The sequence below is a fragment of the Malaclemys terrapin genome, chromosome 13 (genome assembly GCF_027887155.1).
Source record: "Malaclemys terrapin pileata isolate rMalTer1 chromosome 13, rMalTer1.hap1, whole genome shotgun sequence".
NCBI lineage: Eukaryota > Metazoa > Chordata > Testudines > Emydidae > Malaclemys > Malaclemys terrapin.
Genome location: NC_071517.1, coordinates 6,314,743 through 6,332,635, shown reverse-complemented (window position 1 = coordinate 6,332,635; position 17,893 = coordinate 6,314,743). Strand labels below are relative to the sequence as shown.

Sequence of the window (17,893 nt, the reverse complement as noted above, 5' to 3'; positions counted from 1 at the left end):
AGCCTTTGCTCAATGGCTCAGAGGGAGGTAGAGGAAAATCCAGGATCGCTGCCAGCGTGCCTGCGGGGGGATGTTCCTGCCTGACCTCAAGCTGGGCTGTGGATAAAACTGTGTATCGTGCGGCATTGGTGGAATCCAAGTCTTTGTCCTTCTCTTAGTGAGGGCCAGCCCGGCGAACCCTGCCAGGACAGCCTGAGGCAAAACATTCCAAGGATTAATCCCCCTTACAGGGAAGAAAGGAATTGTGATTATACACAAAAGCTGTGCTCCAACTGATCAGAGCAACTGTTTGCCTAGCCTGGTCCCCTGTCACGGAGTGGGGTGGGGGAGAGGTAGCCAGGACTGGATGCTCTAGGAAAGAGTGTAAAGCCCACATCCGCAGTTACCGAACGCATTGCAGCTCTGAGTGGGAAAGGGAGAGACTGCTGCTTTTACGTCTACCAGACCCAGTCCAGCAGGTTTGACAGCGATAACTCTAGGAAGCTGCCAGAGTTTCAGGGCGCACAGTTGTGGCTGGATTAGAGAAGGAGGGGGCTGAAGGGCACTTGCAGACTCTCAGAAATACCCAGTTCCAGATTTTTGTTGTTGTTAACGATGAAATTCTCCAGTCCCGCACAGCCCCAGGGGCGGGCAATCTAGCTTCATGCACTATCCCGTGAAACCCACTGACCATGCTGGGGGCAGCAAACAGCACTACAGTGCAACTACTCTGGTCTGGAGCCTGGGGTAACGTGGCACCCAGATCTGTGGGTTCTCGGTCACTAGACTGACATGAGCCCAGATCCATAGAGACCTGCGCGGATGCAAGATTTGTATCTGCATCTGATCCGCAATCTGCTAACATGGTCCGTGGATATCTGTGGATCTAAAGCAGATATCTGCAGATCTGCAGGACTCTACCGGTCTAGTGCCTCTAGCCTGGCCTGCATCCAGTTATCTCCTATGCACTGACGGGGAGTCAGTGTTGGACAAGGAAATTTAAGTACCACAAACTCTGAAGAGGTTTAAATAACTTCAGACCAACAAAAGGCAGGATGTTGCAAGTGAAGGGCTGACTGCTTGTCTTTGAGGAACTCCACTCACCGGCCACATCCGGTGGTGACGCACATGGTGGTGACGTAAATCAACATCTCAATAAATGGGCATTAGTGAATGTCAATCACACACTGGGGGGAAAGGGCAGGACAGTTGTAGGAAAAGTGGGAATATATACAATGATGTTGAACAAAGTGGAGCCCTGGGATTTTGTAGCCCGTCTAACGGATTGGGTACAGGGCCAAGTTATCCCGAAGCTGTGGGGTTTTATACCTGACATTCATGCCAGTTAAAGGCACACCATTGGGAGCCTTGGGGACTGAAGGTGTAGCAGAGACTACAGCAGTGCCAGCTTTCCTCCTCCTCCCCCTTCCCCAGGAGCGATTTTCCCTGGGGGTAACCGGAGAGTTTGATTTCTCAGGCTCTCTTATTTGCAGGCGCCTCTGGCCGGACTGCCGACAAGGACACTGATTCATGTCTCATCGAATGCGGGACACCCAAGTCAGCTAGGGACTGAGACCACCAGGCAGATATGAGTGGGTGATAATCTTTGTCATTACCAATCAGGAAGGGCTCTATACTGGTGACCTGCCTGTGAGGCTCTCTGACACTCACCCTCAAAACTGTGCAGGTTGTTTACTGTCCAGATTTCTTTTTCCCCGTGACATGTCAGCAATGGATTCCATCCCGTTCCCCTAGCCTGTCCTCTGATCCCTCAATAGCTTGTTTTGGAAGCAGCTTTTCGTACAGAATCTGATGCAGATAGTTTCACAGAAAGGTCACCTTTGTTTTCCCAGCGCTGCAGGGTATTTCTTTTTGCCGTCATTAAACCAATAGGAATCCACCTCCAGGAAATCTGGCAGAGATGGAGCACTCTTATCGGCTGAATTGCTGATGTGTCCTCTCTCAGGTTAGAGAGGTAGTGCAGCCTGCTGCTCTGAATTTTTGCCCCAACACGACCACTGGCTCACCCTGGGGCTTGGGCCCACACCCAAAGGCAGTCTTTTCCAGTTGTGGCCTCTGCTCTTAGGTGCCTCTCTAGGTACTTATGGGCCCCTCATCACAGGGGCATCCAAGCACATGGTAATCACTAATGGATATTATCCTCACTCACCCCTGCGAGGAAGGGCTGAGGATGTTCTCCCTATTGTACAGAGGAGAAACTGAGGCCCAGAGAGACTAAGTGACTTGCCCAAGGTCACACAGGAAGTCTGTGACTAAGCCAGGAATTGAATTGGTGTCTCCTGAGTCCCAGTCCAGGCAACTGTAAAGCCCCCAGAAGATGCAAAGCTGGTGTGTCCAGGACTTTTACTCTTCCCTGACTGCAGGAGCCCAGGGTAGGGGGCATGGTGTGGCACTTCTACCACGGCCCAGAGGGCCTGTTGCAATCGGGGGGGACATTACGAGCCCTTGTGGCTATTCTGATCTGTGCTGCAGGCTGAGCTGACACCTGTCAGGCCCAGTATAGGGTTCTCACTAGCTACACTCCCCATCAATCCCTATGCCCACCCCAGATTGGTGCAGGAATTAACTCTCCTCCCCTGCGCCTTATACTGAGACATAGTTACTCCAGCTGGAGATGTGGGTGCTTTGAACATCTGAAAACAAGGCACTCAGGGTCTCAGGCTGATGAATAAAGCAGCTCATCCAATCTGGGCATTCAGAATTAGTGGATGCTTTTGGAAATGTTGGCCTCAGTCCTTCTTCGCCACCATTTCCTCCTCCTGTTAAACCTTCTTCGCTGCACAGCGGTGTGGCCGAGATTCATTAGCTAACATCTGTGCAGCATGCCATGTATTGCTGTCCCCTGCCCTGGCAAGGGCATGGTCCCAAGGACCGTCCGGATGGGTCTTTCCCATCTCTTGTTCCTGTGATCCCAACTGGCATTGGAGAGCGTAGGTGCCACCTGAAATGATCACCCTGAAGGAAGGGAGGATGCAACACGCCAAGTCCAGGAAATGCAAGCGGCTGGCTACATTGTGAAAGAGACACGCCTGTGTAACTCCAGTCTCTCCGTCAGGGCTGCTGATGCAACCAGCACTACATGCTGCTGGGAAAGACTCCGCATGCTGTTGGGAGCAGATGGAGCGTTCCTGTGGAGTTGTGAGCGATGGATCTGAGTGCAGGGGGAAGGTGCACGGGGTGAAATGTCCAGCCCCAATTAAAGCAGTCAGGGTAAAGGCTTTGCGCCCATTGGGGAAGAAGCCAAGCAGCATTTTTGTGCGACGGGGAAACCTCTTTGTGGATGAAGGTTGCCCCTCACCCTCAAACGATGGTGATGCAGAAGGCCTTTGTGGGGTGATGTTTGGAGGCGCACGTGGAGTGTAATCTCTTAAAGAACTGATCCTGCAGCCTCTACATGCAGAGAGCTCCCATTTACGTTGATATGGGCACTTTGCTGGCATAAGCCCGGCAGGGTTGGACCCTTTATGGATTACACTGTAGAAGCGCCTTCAAATTCCTTGGGCTGGCTTCGGAATGGCCTGCACTGCGTCTGTGCTCTGTGTGGCTATCCTGGGGAGAGCAGTGCTGAGCGAGGCTTGCAGGAAGCCCAGGTCAGTGGGCAGCAGGGCACAGAGCCACGGAAAGCAAGTCAGAACTGAACAGAAACATGCCGATGCACTCTGTGTTCTTTTACACACACTGTCCTCCTGCGTGCCAGTGCAAACGTGCTGCTACTAGCTTGTTTCCACTGAAATCTGTCGTGTCTAACTGTTTTGCTTAATGATATTTAACTAGTAAAGCCTGTCGTGCCTTTGCCATTCTCCTCACTAGTCAAAAGTAGGGCCTTGAAGTAGGTCACTGGGATGAATAAGAAGCAAATTGCACCATCATTTATTACACACTCTCGGCAAAATTCTGCAGATTGAGCAAAGCTATTCTGCAGTATTTTTTGCAGGGACTGGTGTGCGTCTTGCTTAATAGCTCTGCGTTGTATCATCAGCAAAATATGGTTTGAGGTGGATTTAAAGAGCAAGGCATTGACTGTCGTGATGTCATCTAGGATCCTTCTGAGCTACTTGCTGCTCCGCTTCATTGATTTTTTTAAAATATTCATCCTGGTTCTTGCCCTACAACGAGCTGGAAGAAATACCTGTAGTGTCAGAACGTCCAGTGTTGTTCAAATAGACGTCGACCCTAAGCAGAAAGTTTGAATGGCTTTATTTACCCACAGGTCTCCTTATGAGTGGTTGCTATGTAGGCAAAAGCATCTTCCTCTTTCAGGACTGCCATGTTTTCCCAGCTTTACTTCTGAGATTCATCCTCTTGCACCACATTGGCCTTCACACAACTCTTGGAAGGTCACAAATGCACATTCACCTAGAGAGATTTGGTCTCCAGTGTACTAAATTGTCAGGCTTCTTAGCCAAGGAAGTGAGTTTTGTGTTTTGGATGTTGCCATCCCAGGGAAGGAGGTGCCATCCCTTATATTTATTGCAGGCACCTTCAAAATACCAAAGGTAACTTGACACAAGAGCTAAAGTGCAAATTGTTAACCCTTTCAGTCTCGAGCTGACCCCAGGCAGAGTTGTTGCAGTGTATTTATGCTGGTTGACCTGGCCGGGGAGTGGTTCGTGGCTGGAGTTTCGTCAACGGTCTTAGAAGCCTCTTCTTCCCTTGATATGCACGTCCAGCTCGTGTCTTTCTGGCTCAGCAGTCAGCGAACTCTGAATCCTGAGATGCCAGCTAAGAAAGAGCTCTTGTGTTCGAGCTGAAGACCTGGAACATTGACAGAAAAGATGAATTGTCATCAAAGGTTCTGTTACAGCATGAAACCTCCTGACATCTGTGATCTGCACTTCATATCTGCAGGGGATACTGGAACATGATACCCCCGGAGAACTCTGAAATCTTCATGATCAAAAGCCAGTCACAGGGGAGACTGCTCACAGGGGGATGGGGAAAGAGATTGACAGCAACAGCTGGAGCCACAGTGTCACATGGAACATAGAGCGTAGGAATAAGGGCGTTACGAACTCGAAGCTTGGCTCCCATTCAAGGCTCACCAAACTGGGTGAGCCTGAGCTGTGTTATGGAATAACCCCAGGCGTGTGTGGTTTCAAGACAGATCGCACTAGCCCTGAGTTTAGACTGTAAACTCTTTAGAGCAGAGTTTTATGAGTTTGCCCGGTACCTAGCATGATGGGGGCCTATGAGCACTCCTATGTAAATATTAAATCATCCTGCAAAGGCATTTGCCTGTGAGGCCATGAAGGTCCCTTTGCAGAATTGGAACCATGGTTAGGAGCTGTGACTGGGTGAAATGTGGTTGTTTCTAGCATGGCCAATGGGTCTGATGTGCCCCTCTCACATATCCCTCTTTTCTCCCCTTACACAATCCCTGAGTCTCTGATCATTTCCACCAGCCTGGCTGCTGTTTCCAACCCATTTTTGGCATGACAGCTTGCCATGGTTCTAAGAGGTAATGCTAAGAGCCAGATTCTGAGAGGTGCAGAGCATGTGCAGCTCGCCTGGCCAGTAGGGGAGCTGCAAGCAGGGGACAGCCTCGGGGTTGGCTCAGTGGGAGCCGTAGGCCACGTCTACACTACGGGCGTTGTGGCAGCGTAGCTACAGCACCGTGACCCCATGCAGCGATGGAAGGGGGTTTTCCGTTGGTGTAGGAACACCACCTCCCCTAGCAACTGTTGCTAGGTTGATGGAACCTTGTTGGCCTGGTGGGATTCCCCCGGGGATGAGGCCTGAGTGTTCTCTGTTTGGAGCCTGACTTATTTAACAGCCTCTTCACTTGCCTCACCCATCAGCCAGCCTCTAGGAGAGGGCGTTAGACTAAGCCTGCCTTTCTGCTCTGCTCAGCGTTGTTTGGCCGCTCGGTCTCTTAGCAGCCGGAGAAATAAGAGCTTCAAGTTCCTCTGTTTCCAACTCACGCAGCTGGGATAGTACCAGTGGGCCCAGGCCAGAAGTGCTCTCTCAGGCAAAACTCCCGTTATGGCCAGTCGTGCTCCTTGACTTCCGTGGGAGTGTTGGTTGAGTCAGGAGTTCAGGCCTGGGCCCCATAATACCCGGCAGCCTTACTGCTGCTTGGCATGGCACTTCTGCTCCAGCCCAAAGCACAATAGTAGTAATCCACCTCCCGGTGCCTCTGTGAGACAGGCACGTTGTAGGGTTGTTTTGCCTTCCTCAGGCCTGGTAAGCTAAGAAGCAGGTTCAGCTAGTTACCTGAGATCGCACGGAGTCAGCAGCAGAACTCAGAGCTCCTGCCACTGGGGTTTGTGTCTGATCAGTGGAACGTGCCCCCCGCTAATGTTTGCTTCCTAAAACAGAGGTGTTACCCGCCTGGCTCGGCCCAGCTGCCTGGAGGTCCAAGAGGCCGAAGGAGCTCTTCCCACCCTGGCAAACTCCGTCATACGTCTTAAGTGCTGTGACTGGGACAGAGACCTTTCTTCATTTCCAGCAAGCAGGGAGTTGCCATCCTGTTCAGGTGCCTTAGGCATGCAGGGGATAAGAGCCTTTCCCAGGCTGCTGTTCCAGGGCTGGGAGTTACTTGTTCTTGTATCCAATCTCCTTTAACGCCGCAAGAATAAACCCCTGAGGAGGAGAATGTGCTGATGAAAGAGGTGCTTTCATTGCTGATCCACACTGCTAGTTCACGCCAGCGATGGAAGCCCTGTGCCCCGACACTCGCAGCCTTCTTGTAACTCTTGTGGGAGCCTAGCGTAAGGGGCCTTCTCAAAGCTACTTGCGAGAGGTTTCGGAGTCAAAGGAGCACAGGCTACAGTTTTCATAGGGTCCCAAACTCCCAGCTACCATGGAAAGTCAATGGGAGTTAAGTGCCTAACTCCTTTAGCCCTTTTTAAAACCCCAAGCCCCAGTGCTTCTTACCGAAGCAGGTCATGAACACTGCTGAGTTCTTACCTGGTTGTTTTCATCTGCAGATCTTGAAGTACTTTTAAACATGAAATGTTTCTCCTCTCCTTGTGCACATGGTCCAGGGATCTCTGGGGAATGTCACTGACATCCTGTTTCCTTTATAAGGGATGGGGGGCTGCCCTGGGAGGACACATCTATCCCCAAAGTTGGTGCGTAGCTTGTTTTGACCATCGTAGATTGCCTGATGCTCACGTTCACAGGCAGCTATGGTGGCTGTCCACTCCAGAGGACGTAGGAATCATACATGGCCCTCGTGGGAGTGCATTCATATTTGTGCCAACAACTGGGAGGATTAGAAGGGAAGCAGAGCTACAGAAAGTGAGGGTTAGAGGAGGGGAAACAGAGATGCAGAGAGCTGGATTTGCCCCTGATCTCACTGGAGTTGTGCCTGCTTATGACAGTGGTGAATTTGGCCTGGAAAGTGTAAGTGACTTCCCCAAGGCTACACAAGAAGTCAGTATCAGAGCCAAGAGCTCAGGAGTTCCTGGTCCCAATCCCATGCTCAGTCCCATCCCATCAGACCATGTTCATGTACAATCAGCACGGTAAAAGCTGGCTGCAGTCCACAAACAGCAGGCAGAAACTCTCGCCCTTCCCGTTCCTGGCCTTATGGGTCTATACGGTGCAGCTCTTGGGTGGCAGGATGCCTGTTCCTCTCTGTGTGCCACACTCTTAGCAGGAGCTTAGTACGTGGAGTAACCAGGAATTAGCCCAGAGCAGTATTTTGTGGCTGAGCTGTAAACCCCTGAAAAGAGAGGATGATGGTGGAAATGCTGACGGCTTTTCGGTATAAGTGCACAAAACAGCACTGCTCTCATTTTCCAGTCTGGTTTCTATGGCTCCGGTGTGCGATGCATAAGTGAGACCACATGTTCCTAGGTTACAGGATCTGCTGTGACTGGAGTGAAAAGTGACTGAGTTAGCACTTTCCCTTCACAGGGTAACTTGGCACCTTCCGGGGGGACTTTGTAAAGGGTTATGCGGCCCTGCCACAACTGCAGTATCTCTGGCCAGCTTCCTCTTTGATGTGGACTCCCAGGTATCCGAGAACCTGGAGGCCCAAAGGATGAACTAGGGGATGAACTAGGAGTTAAGGCATGGCCTGGCACTTGGAAGCATTGGGGTTCAAATCCCACCTGATTATCGTGCGCACTGTGGTAGCACCTAGGTGCTGTACAAACACAGGACAAAAAGACCCTCCCTGCCCCAGGAAGCATCTCTGCCACAGACGCTCTATGTGACCATAGGTTTCCATCTGTGATGATAATGCTTCCTCACCTCACTTGAGTGACGTGAGGACAAATTGATCGAGGATCGTGCGGTGCTTAGATGCTACAGAGGTGAGGAGGCCCAATACGTACCTCGGGAGAAACCATGTTCCCTAGGCAGCTCCAGCCCCGTTCTACAGGGCTGCTGGGCAAAGCCCATCTTGACCCATTCTCCCATATTTTAGTAGTGAAATTGTTCAGCGTGTCCTGTTGCTGTGGGGGCACAGACCTCTGAGCTCTTTCCAGCTACTGTGTCCTTTGGCAGATTGATTTGTGTAAGACGTGCTGGCTCTTCTCATGCACACGTACTCACTAGCCTAAAAATATGCTAATCAATATGGGATATAAGGCAATTGTGTCTCCCATACAGAGCATGTACAGGGGGAGGGATAGCTCAGTGGTTTGAGGACTAGCCTACTAAACCCAGGGTTCTGAGTTCAATCCTTGAGGGGGCCAGCTAGGGCTCTGGGGCAAAAAAAATAGTTGGGGATTGGTTCTGCTCTGAGCAGGGGGTTGGACTAGATGACCTCCTGAGGTCCCTTCCAACCCTGATATTCTATGATTCAATTCTACGATTCATGCCCACAGCAAGCGGTGCCTCACGTTACCAGAGCTCTTTCATTAAACATGCAGAGGCTAGGGATTCTGGCAGGCTTCTTGGTTGGGTGCCCTTACCCACAAATGCCATTAGCTTTGGTAAGCAGCAGGATTGAACTGCAGCGCTGCCCCAGCATCCGGGCCCAGAGGGCCCCGACATTACTGTAGGCCTGGGAAGGGCTCGCTGGGGACAAGCTCAAGTTCTTTTGCTCCAAGCTCAGGGGTGTGGATGGGATTTTAATGATTTTAATTTCATGTTTTAATGAAACCTTCCTCTCTGCTCCAGCACCACAGACATTTTCCCCACCTTGGTGTCCCTGGCAAAGGCAAGCCTGCCTCCTAACAGGCGCTTTGATGGTTCAGACATGTCTGAGATTCTCTTCGGGCAGTCGCACCAAGGGCACAAGGTATGTAGTGGACTCTCTTCAACGTTCAGCTGCAGGGGGAGTTACAAACACCACTTCAGTGAGGGTTAATTGTTCCTTGTGCATGCGAGCATTACCATCGGTGCAGTCACGGTGGGAATGCTGCTGTAGACAGGCTGACGCCACTTTAACCACTGTGTCATGTGGGCATGCACTGGTACAATGGTACAAATTCTACCTTGGTCACAGCTTCCTTAGGGGTGTGGTTTTACTGGCTGGGTGCAGTGGAGTGCAGAGGGCTAGTTAGGGAATGAACAGTAGATTCATGATGCTATCTCCCAGACTCCCTTCCCAGCTCATTTTGAGGTCTTACATAAATTGGTTCTGATGGGTCTCAGGTCTGACATCACATGACAGGACTCCATATTACCAGCTGCCCAACATTACTTGGCATCATTCAAGAGAGATCTGAAGTTGAGCTAGCCTGGAATCTGAGTTGCCTGTTCACTCAAGACAAAGTGGTCTCTTCAGGGCACTGCTGAGATTGCCGGGAGCTGGAGGAAGGGTTGGAGAAGAATATCCGATGGCTTGATTTTATTTGTAGTACACAATAGTAGCACTGAGAGGTCTCAACTGAGATTCCAGGCATTATACAGACACACAGTGAGATACAGTCGCTGCCCCCAAGAGCTTATCATGTAAGTAGACAAGAGAGACCAACATGAGAGGCGATAGTGGACTTGCTTGAAGTCACACAGCGCATTAGTGGACAAGCCAGAAATAGAACCCAGGTCTCCTGGCTCCCAAGCCTGGCTACCGACTGGACCACACTCCATTAGCAGCAAGATGGCAGTTACAAATTAACCTTACCAGATTTGGAACTGCACGTTTCTGTGGGCTCCTCTGGCATTTCCCAGCTTGGCCAGAATGTCACAGACTGGATTTCATGGGGGCGGGGCAAGGCAGGGTAGAAAAGATTTTTTAAAAAGAGGAGTTAAAACTTGATTTGTAAGCTGAGCAGCTCGGTTAGCGGGAGTGTGTGGCCCATCAATGTGGCATTACGGGCCAACGTGCACCTGTCCTGCTGGACAGCACTCACCTGGCTCCATGTGTCACTGAAGTCATCGGGAGCTGCGTGTGAGTATCCGAGAACCGGAACTTGGCCCTTGACCCATTCCTTTTATGCTTTGTAGTTGACCTGTCAGATCTAGGGTTACCATATTTTGTGCCTCCAAATGGAGGACACTCCACAGGGCCCCGGCCCCGCCCCCCGCCCCGCCCCCGCCCCAACTCCGCCCCCTCCCCAAAGTCTCCGCCCCCTCCCCTGCTTCCCGCGAACACTTAATTCGCGGGAAGCCTGAAGCAGGTAAGGGGGAAGAGGTGCGGGCCAGGCTGGCCCCCCCAGCGGCTCCAGCCTGGGTCGGCTCGGGCCCTGGGGTGCCAGCCCCGGCCGACCACCCCCGGCCCGCCCAGCACTGCCGGCCGGCCCCCGGCGGCCCGGCGCACCCCCCGGCCCCGCGACCCCGGACCGGCTCCCGGCCTGGCGCACCCCCGCGGCTCCCGGCCCGGCGCACCCCCACGGCCCCGGACCGGCTCCCGGCCCGGCCCGGCGCACCCCTGCGGCTCCGCAGCCCGGCGCACCCCCCGGCCCCGCGATCCCGGCCCGGCCCCCCGGCCCGGCGCACCCCCCGGCCCCGCGATCCCGGCCCGGCCCCCCGGCCCGGCGCACCCCCGCGGCTCCGCGACCCCGGCCCCGCGGCCCGGCGCACCCCCCGGCCCCGCGATCGCGGCCCGGCCCCCCGGCCCGGCGCACCCCCTCGGCTCCGCGACCCCGGCCCGGCGCACCCCCGCGGCTCCCCGGCCCGGTGCACCCCCCGGCCCCGCGACCCCAGCCCGGCTCCCGGCCCGGCTCCACGGCCCGGCGCGGCCCCGCGGACCCCCCAGCGGCCCGGCCCAGCGCACCCCCCAGTGGCCCAGCCCCTCGGGCCCGGACCGGCTCCCGGCACCGCGCCCCCTGCTCCCCGCCCGGCCCTGCGCCGCGACCCCGGCCCGGCCCCGCACCGGCCCCGGCCAAAGAGGCCCCGGCCGAGCCCTCCATCCCTCCCTCCCGATTTTCCCGGACATGCCCGGCTTTTGGGGATTTCCCCCCGGACGGGGATTTGAGCCCCCAAAAGCCGGACATGTCCGGGAAAATCCGGACGTATGGTAACCCTAGTCAGATCTTTCTCCCTGTGCATTTTATAGCTGAGATGCAGTGACAAGAACACCATCCCGTTTGGTATTTGGGTCTCTGTAGCACTAGAATTAGAGATAAATAAAAATCCCAGGCACTTGAAGCCAGTAGCGTCTGTCTTGATTTGACAAACAGGGTCATGATTAAGCTCCAATTTGTTCTCAGCCCTGGCTTGAACAACATGCCCATTATCAATTTGTAAGTAGGGCAGCCAGTCCCGTATCCTGCAGCTTTCAGTCCACATGACAATAGGACCTATTCACAGCTCCCTAACGCATGAGAAATGCAGTTAGCAGGACAGCCATTACACGGACACATTTTCAGAGCGTTACACAAGATTTTGGCTGCAGGACTCCAATGGCCTTTAATGAGCATCCCACATCTAAAATCTTGCTCTTTGCTTTGAAAGTCTGCCCTGCTGGGAGCTTCTCAATCTGGCTCCCGGTAGGGATTTTGGATTTGCTCTCCGAGTCCATTGCGTGTTTGGTATTTAATATTTTTTATGGAACCCTTTGTTGAATCCTAAGATAAACGACGGAGGTGGGGGAGATATGGCAAAAGCCCATTTGGCTGTGTGAGTTTTGATGGACCTTATTATAATCAGTTTGTAGTGATGGCCACTGTGAAACACTACAGTTAGCAGAGCATGTCCAGTACTTAAGCAATAGTCAGGGAATTAACCATCTTGAGCGGTTCTTCGTCCAACAGTGGCTGAAAGCCTCCAGGCAATTCCAGAGAAATATAATAGTCATGATAAATGAGCATGGGCTTGGAGATCTGCTAGCAGAGCTGCCACGTTCCATCATGGGAATTTCCAAAAGTGTGGGGAGAGGAAATTGAAGGGGGCGTAAGAGGCTGCGGGTGGGTCACAAAGAAGAAATGGTAGACAGGCAGTCCATAGTGGGTCAGGGGAACCACAGACTGCAGGGCAATAGAGAATGTAGTGCTGGCTCAGGGTAGCAGTGCTGCAGGACAACAGAGAGTGCGGTGCTGGCTTGGGGGTAATACAGAGCACCCTGCTGGGTCAGGGCAGCGGCACTGGGCCTGCTGGCTACTGGGCAGTGCTACAGAGAACTGCCCGGGAATGTTGGCACCCGAAGGAATAAGTTACATTTTGACCTTAAGCCCTAGATTGTCATAACAGCAGCAAATATTGAAAGGTTGCATTGGGTACTAATGTAGTTTGACTGTTGTCTCCCGTTTACCGCCACTAGAGCTCTGATGTGCCCCATCTGTGGTTACTCACTGATTAATTACTCACTCCTGCCTCAAACCACTTGTGTTCCTGAGAGAGCCTGCGGACTCCTAGCCATTCCGGACAGGAAATTGGGATGGGCTGGGAAACTGTTGTGTTTTCAGCTCCTTTCCCTGCCTGCACAGGGCTGGCCCCTATGCTGCATTTTGCTGTGCTTTGTCCTGCCCTGTTCTGAATATCCCCATGGAGACGGAAGGCCTTGGCTATGTGGCCTTTCAAATGATCAGCTTGTGTCTTTTGACCACTCCCTTAAAGGTGAGCAGGCTTTGTAATTCTCCCCCGAGGATCATAGGGGGTGAATTAACCCTGTCAGGGCCAGACCCTCCCTGGGTTTAGGAAACTGTTTGGTTAAATGTGGGGCAAACAGTAGCTTGCTATTTCTAGGACAAGGACAACCTTTCAGCCAGTTTGGGGCTCAGCTCTCTGCCTTTTGTAACCAGGGAATGCTGTTGCCATATCCAGTGTGTTCTCTGCCTGCGAACTAGACCCTGGTGCACTCCTGAACCATAGTCCAAACCAGCAGCCCCACCAGATGTGTTTGAAGTTGCCTGGCTCTCCATCCTTCAGCCAGCTGAGACTTGAGTTGTTCCCGCCAACTTGATACCTTTGGTCTGGTGTGTGTGCTACGCCTTGCGGAGAGAGTCTGTCAAAGCAATCCAGCGCCTCGGAGCTTGTGCATTATATTCTAATAAGGGCACATCCATGGGTCAGCAATCACTTGGCCTTGTGCCTCCCAACACACTCACGCTGGGGCGCTGATTGCATTTCTGCTGTACCTCCCTGCTGAGTGCATATAGCCAAGTACTTTGCAATGAGAATCTACTCCCTTTTATCTTGTATTTGTGAGCTAGTGATAGCAAAACTGCCTTTGATGTTACAGGCTTTTCCTTGACACAAATCCTCTCTGAACCAGTTCCTTTTTTTTTTTTTTTTTTTTTTGCAGCATCTGATTTATGCACAGTTCTGGCAGCTGATTGGGGTGGTTGTTTTTATTTGGGAGGCAGTTTGCTGACTGCAATGGCTGTACATCTCCTCGCATTATCTCACTTAGCTAGCCTTTGCTTTCCACTCCAACCGCACCTGTATTCACTAGTAGTACCACCTATGCTGGCCCTGGAACTGCAGCCAGTGTCCTGTTTTGAATAAAGTTTGTTAGCAATAAAAACAAATCATACGAAATGTATCGTAAATACAAGCACTAGGCAAATAGGCTTTCTTCAGTAGATTAATGTCGAAGGAATGTTCCTGATACCTGCTCAGTAATAGAAACATACTAAGTAGTTTAGTTCAAACTTAAAATGATCAGTTTTTTTTTTAAATAATAAAGTCATGAATCACTAGATATGTAACATACCTAGTAGTAAAGCTTTGCAATTCTCTAGACTAGAGCCATTCATCAGAGGGCTTCAGTTAAGATGAGCCATTTACCTGTGCAGTAAAAATTGTAATAGACGTTTTAGAGATGAAAACAACAAGGAGTCCGGTGGCACCTTAAAGACTGACAGATTTATTTGGGCATAAGCTTTCGTGGGTAAAAAACCTCATTTCTTCAGATGCATGGAGTGAGAATTACAGATACAGGCACAGATATATGTGGCACATGAAGAGAAGGGAGTTACCTCACCTTTAGAGATGGTTAACCTGAGTATAACGATACCGGCAAACGTTTCCAGTGTAGACAAGGCCATATACTTGTAGAGCTTATTCCTCTTCCTGCATAGGAATAAGCTATACTGGTATATGGCACCTTTGTACTGATGTGATGGCATCCATGCTAGTCAGTGCACCACGTTCACGCCACCGCTATAGTTAAATCAGTACGACTTGTGTGTGTAGGCGAGACCTAATTTTAAGCATGTAAAGAGATCCACTGGTCTTGATTCTCATTTATGCTAAGGGATTGTCTGCACACTGGGGTAACGTGCTGACAGAGATGTGCTGTCTAAAACACACTAACGTGTTGCACATTAATTAGTCCATGTAGACCCTGCTGGTGCACTTTAACACAATGTTCTTTGGAACAGCACTACATTAAGCACACTAGGGAATCGTTAGTTCGCACCAGCAGGATCAATAGGGAACAATTAATGCTGTACGTTAGTGTGCTTTAGAAATCACACCCCTGTACAGCGCATTATTCCACCATGAAGACAAGCCCTAAGGCCAGTTTATGCTGTCCAGCTACGTTAAAGGGGCGTGAATGTATTATTAACTCCCACTTCAAGGCTTGTTCGTGCTAACAAAGCAGTGTACAGTGGCCTCAGTGTACGTGGTCATTTTTACAGGAAAAAAATATTTCTGATTACATTTTCTGGTTTTTTTTAACAACAAAAAACAGAACTCCAAACCTGTTTTGTTTTCTTAAACCAAAAACCAGTCCCATAAACAGTTTTGAAAAGTGAAAAGTTGTTGAAAAACGGGGGGGGTTGGTGGGAAATGTACAGGAAACACCTATGAAAACAAAGCAAACCAACGGTTTGTAACATTTCCCAGCAAAACTTGGCATTTTTTGTGTAAACCACATTATTCCTTCATTAGTAGTGGCTGTGTTCATTTATCTGGCTTTTGCCCTGATAGATAACACATGGATGTAAAATCCCAGGGCATCAAAAAAGATGACAGTTCATAAAATGGGAATAGGAATCAGGGTCCATAAATTCAACAGACATCAAAGTGATTTCAGAAAGAAGTGCTCCGTTTGGGAAGTGAACAGGACCTAAACACAAACGCCAATTGGAATTATTACTGTGGGTGGGAGAATAATGTACATTTGAATTCAGTCACGTTGTCTTGGGGAGTCTAGGAAACAGAGAATAGCTCTTGAAACCATTGCCAGATTCTCTTTTGATTGCAGGTTGGTGTGGATCCTCCACGTTTTTCATATGCATAGGGTTCTTTGAATAAAAGCCAGCCAAATGTTAGACAAATGCCATATCTGATCAGATCAGTGGTTCAACCAGTCCAGTAGCCCGTCTCTGACAGTGTTCAACCAGGTGCTTCAGAAGGCGTAGAACCTTCATAAGAAACGGATATGCAATAATATGGTCATAGGGAGAGGTCCTTCCTGGCCTCAAGCAGTTATTGGTTGGCTTATAGCCTGAAGCATGAGGGTTTAGATCCTTTATACATTCGTATAATATCTAATGAAACTGCATGATGAAGTTGGTCTAATATCTAATTCTGTTCAAATATCTGATCCTCCAAAGCTCTTTCTGCATCTTGTAGCAGTGCTTCTGACAGATTAGTTATATATTACAGTAAAAAGCATTTAACTGTGTCTGGAGATTTTTTTTAACCTTCTAATTTTCTTGGGTGAAGTTTTCTTCCCCTCCCTCTTGTGTGGCTGGATACATAATTTCTATAGTGAAGGGGAGCAGTAAATACTGTAGGTGGAAGCTCAAGCGTTGATCATGTCTGATGGGAAGAGGGGGGTTGAAGTTTTAGAGACACTATAAGATACTCCAAGGATGATATGGGCCTGACCCAGCCATCTGCTGTCAATAGGGCCATGTCTATACTATAGGGACTGGTATAAACCCATAGCTTAGCTTACCGCTTATGACAGAAGTGGTTTTTCCCTGAGTGATGGTAGCTTGCTTGACAGAAGAATGTAGCTGCATCTACACCGAGGGGAAGGACAGCATAACTACAGTGCTTTGGGGTGCGGGTTTTTCACACTCCTAAACACAGTAGCTGAGTTGAACCTTTCCCTGTTGCTGGAGCCTTTCCCTGTGGTGGGGAAAGGCTCTGGCAGTGGGACACTACACCGCTAAAAATAGCGGTGTAGACGGGGGAGCGCTGCTTGGGTGCGTAGAGAACCGTGTCAGATACGTACCTGGGTACATACCCTAAGGTTCTGGCACTCTCCTAAGCTGTTTACACTGCTGTTTATATCTGTGCTGGGGGCTGTACTCTACACAGCACTATTAGGAGTATAGGCTTGCTGCCTTATGGACTCCAGATCCTGGCCCTGAAGGGGTGGCCTTGGGTAAAGAATGTTCTGTTTGGTTGGGAAAGAAGAAAGGGCAGGGTAGATGAAAAACAGCATTTCTGTGACCTGCGCTGGCCTGAGGAGAAGGCTCAGAGTGCTGATTGGCTCCTCCTGAGGGGCTGTCACTTGTTTCCATTGTATTTTACTGAAATAGCAGCTCTTCAACAACATATTTTTCTGTCTCCCCCTCGTGCTCTTTTCTTCAGACAGGCTGGGGCCTGCAAAAGACCAGCATTAATCAGCATTCCAGAGCCTGAGCGCTAAAGCTCTCCTGGTAACAGCGTTCCAAAGGCGGCTTAGCAGAACCAGAAAGGCTGACTGTGAGGATTTGGAGCACTCGTAAGCAGTTTAATATAAAGGCTCCAATGATGGTACCCAGCCAGGCAGGATACCATGGCGATGAGGGCCACAGAAATACCTAGAGGTCATGGTAATCCCAGCTCCCGAGGCTGCTCGGAGAGCAGTGCGCTGGAAGGATGCTAGATCCTATGAGCATCTACACTTCCCCCTGCATCTCTGGGGAGATTGTTGCTTTTGTGTCGGTTCTATGATGACACCAACCGAGCTGCTAGGATAGCAGGAGCTTGTGCTGGAGGCTAGCTTCACTGCACTGCTCCTGTTTTCCCCTTCCCACCTACCTGAACCTTTTCCAACCAGCAGGTCTGGCTACTCGGGGGTTTGTGGGGGTAGGTTTGTTTTCAGCTCTGCTGCTGAGTCACTGTGTGACCTTGGGAGGTTGCTTAGCCTCACCGTGCCTCAGTTTCTCCTGTGTAAAATGTCATCAGTAATTGTTTGTCAGACACTTTGAGATCTTTGCCTGAAAGGTGCCAGATATGGGCAGAGTATACCATCTCCATGGGAGTCCTATAGGACATGAAATCAGGCCTGCCTGCTTTGAGCTCCAGTATGTGCAAACTTCTCAGCTATAGATAGTAAAAAAGAGACAGCTATTCTACCTCACTGCTACCTGCCCTGAGAACGACACACCAGCTGTAAAGCATGTTGTTTGAAGAAGCTCCCCGTTGACAATGTCGTCTCAAAGTGCCACTATGTGGTCTCCTTTCCCTTTTTTGGGACACGAGGGCAGACACCTCGCTGGTGTGTTATAGCTCTATGAACCTCTGGGATGGCTTCTCGCTCCATAAAAGCCCTTCAAGCTGGGACAATAAGGGCTTTTGCAAAGAGAAGACCAGACGTTGAGTCAAAGGGAGTTAAACACACGGAGTAGACACTGCCCAGTCAGACCCAGTCTCTGTTATA

At 50.7% G+C, this 17,893-nt stretch overlaps 1 protein-coding gene across 6 annotated transcripts in view; it reads left to right on the top strand.

The window, feature by feature from the left end:
• Positions 1–17,893, top strand: part of ARSG (arylsulfatase G) — a 93,837-nt gene that overhangs the window by 60,520 nt on the left and 15,424 nt on the right. For all 6 annotated transcript variants that reach the window (XM_054047184.1, XM_054047185.1, XM_054047182.1 and 3 more), the window contains exon 10: positions 9,076–9,196. In XM_054047184.1, the coding sequence (XP_053903159.1) occupies positions 9,076–9,196 (121 nt within the window). The remainder of the gene's footprint in view (positions 1–9,075; positions 9,197–17,893) is intronic.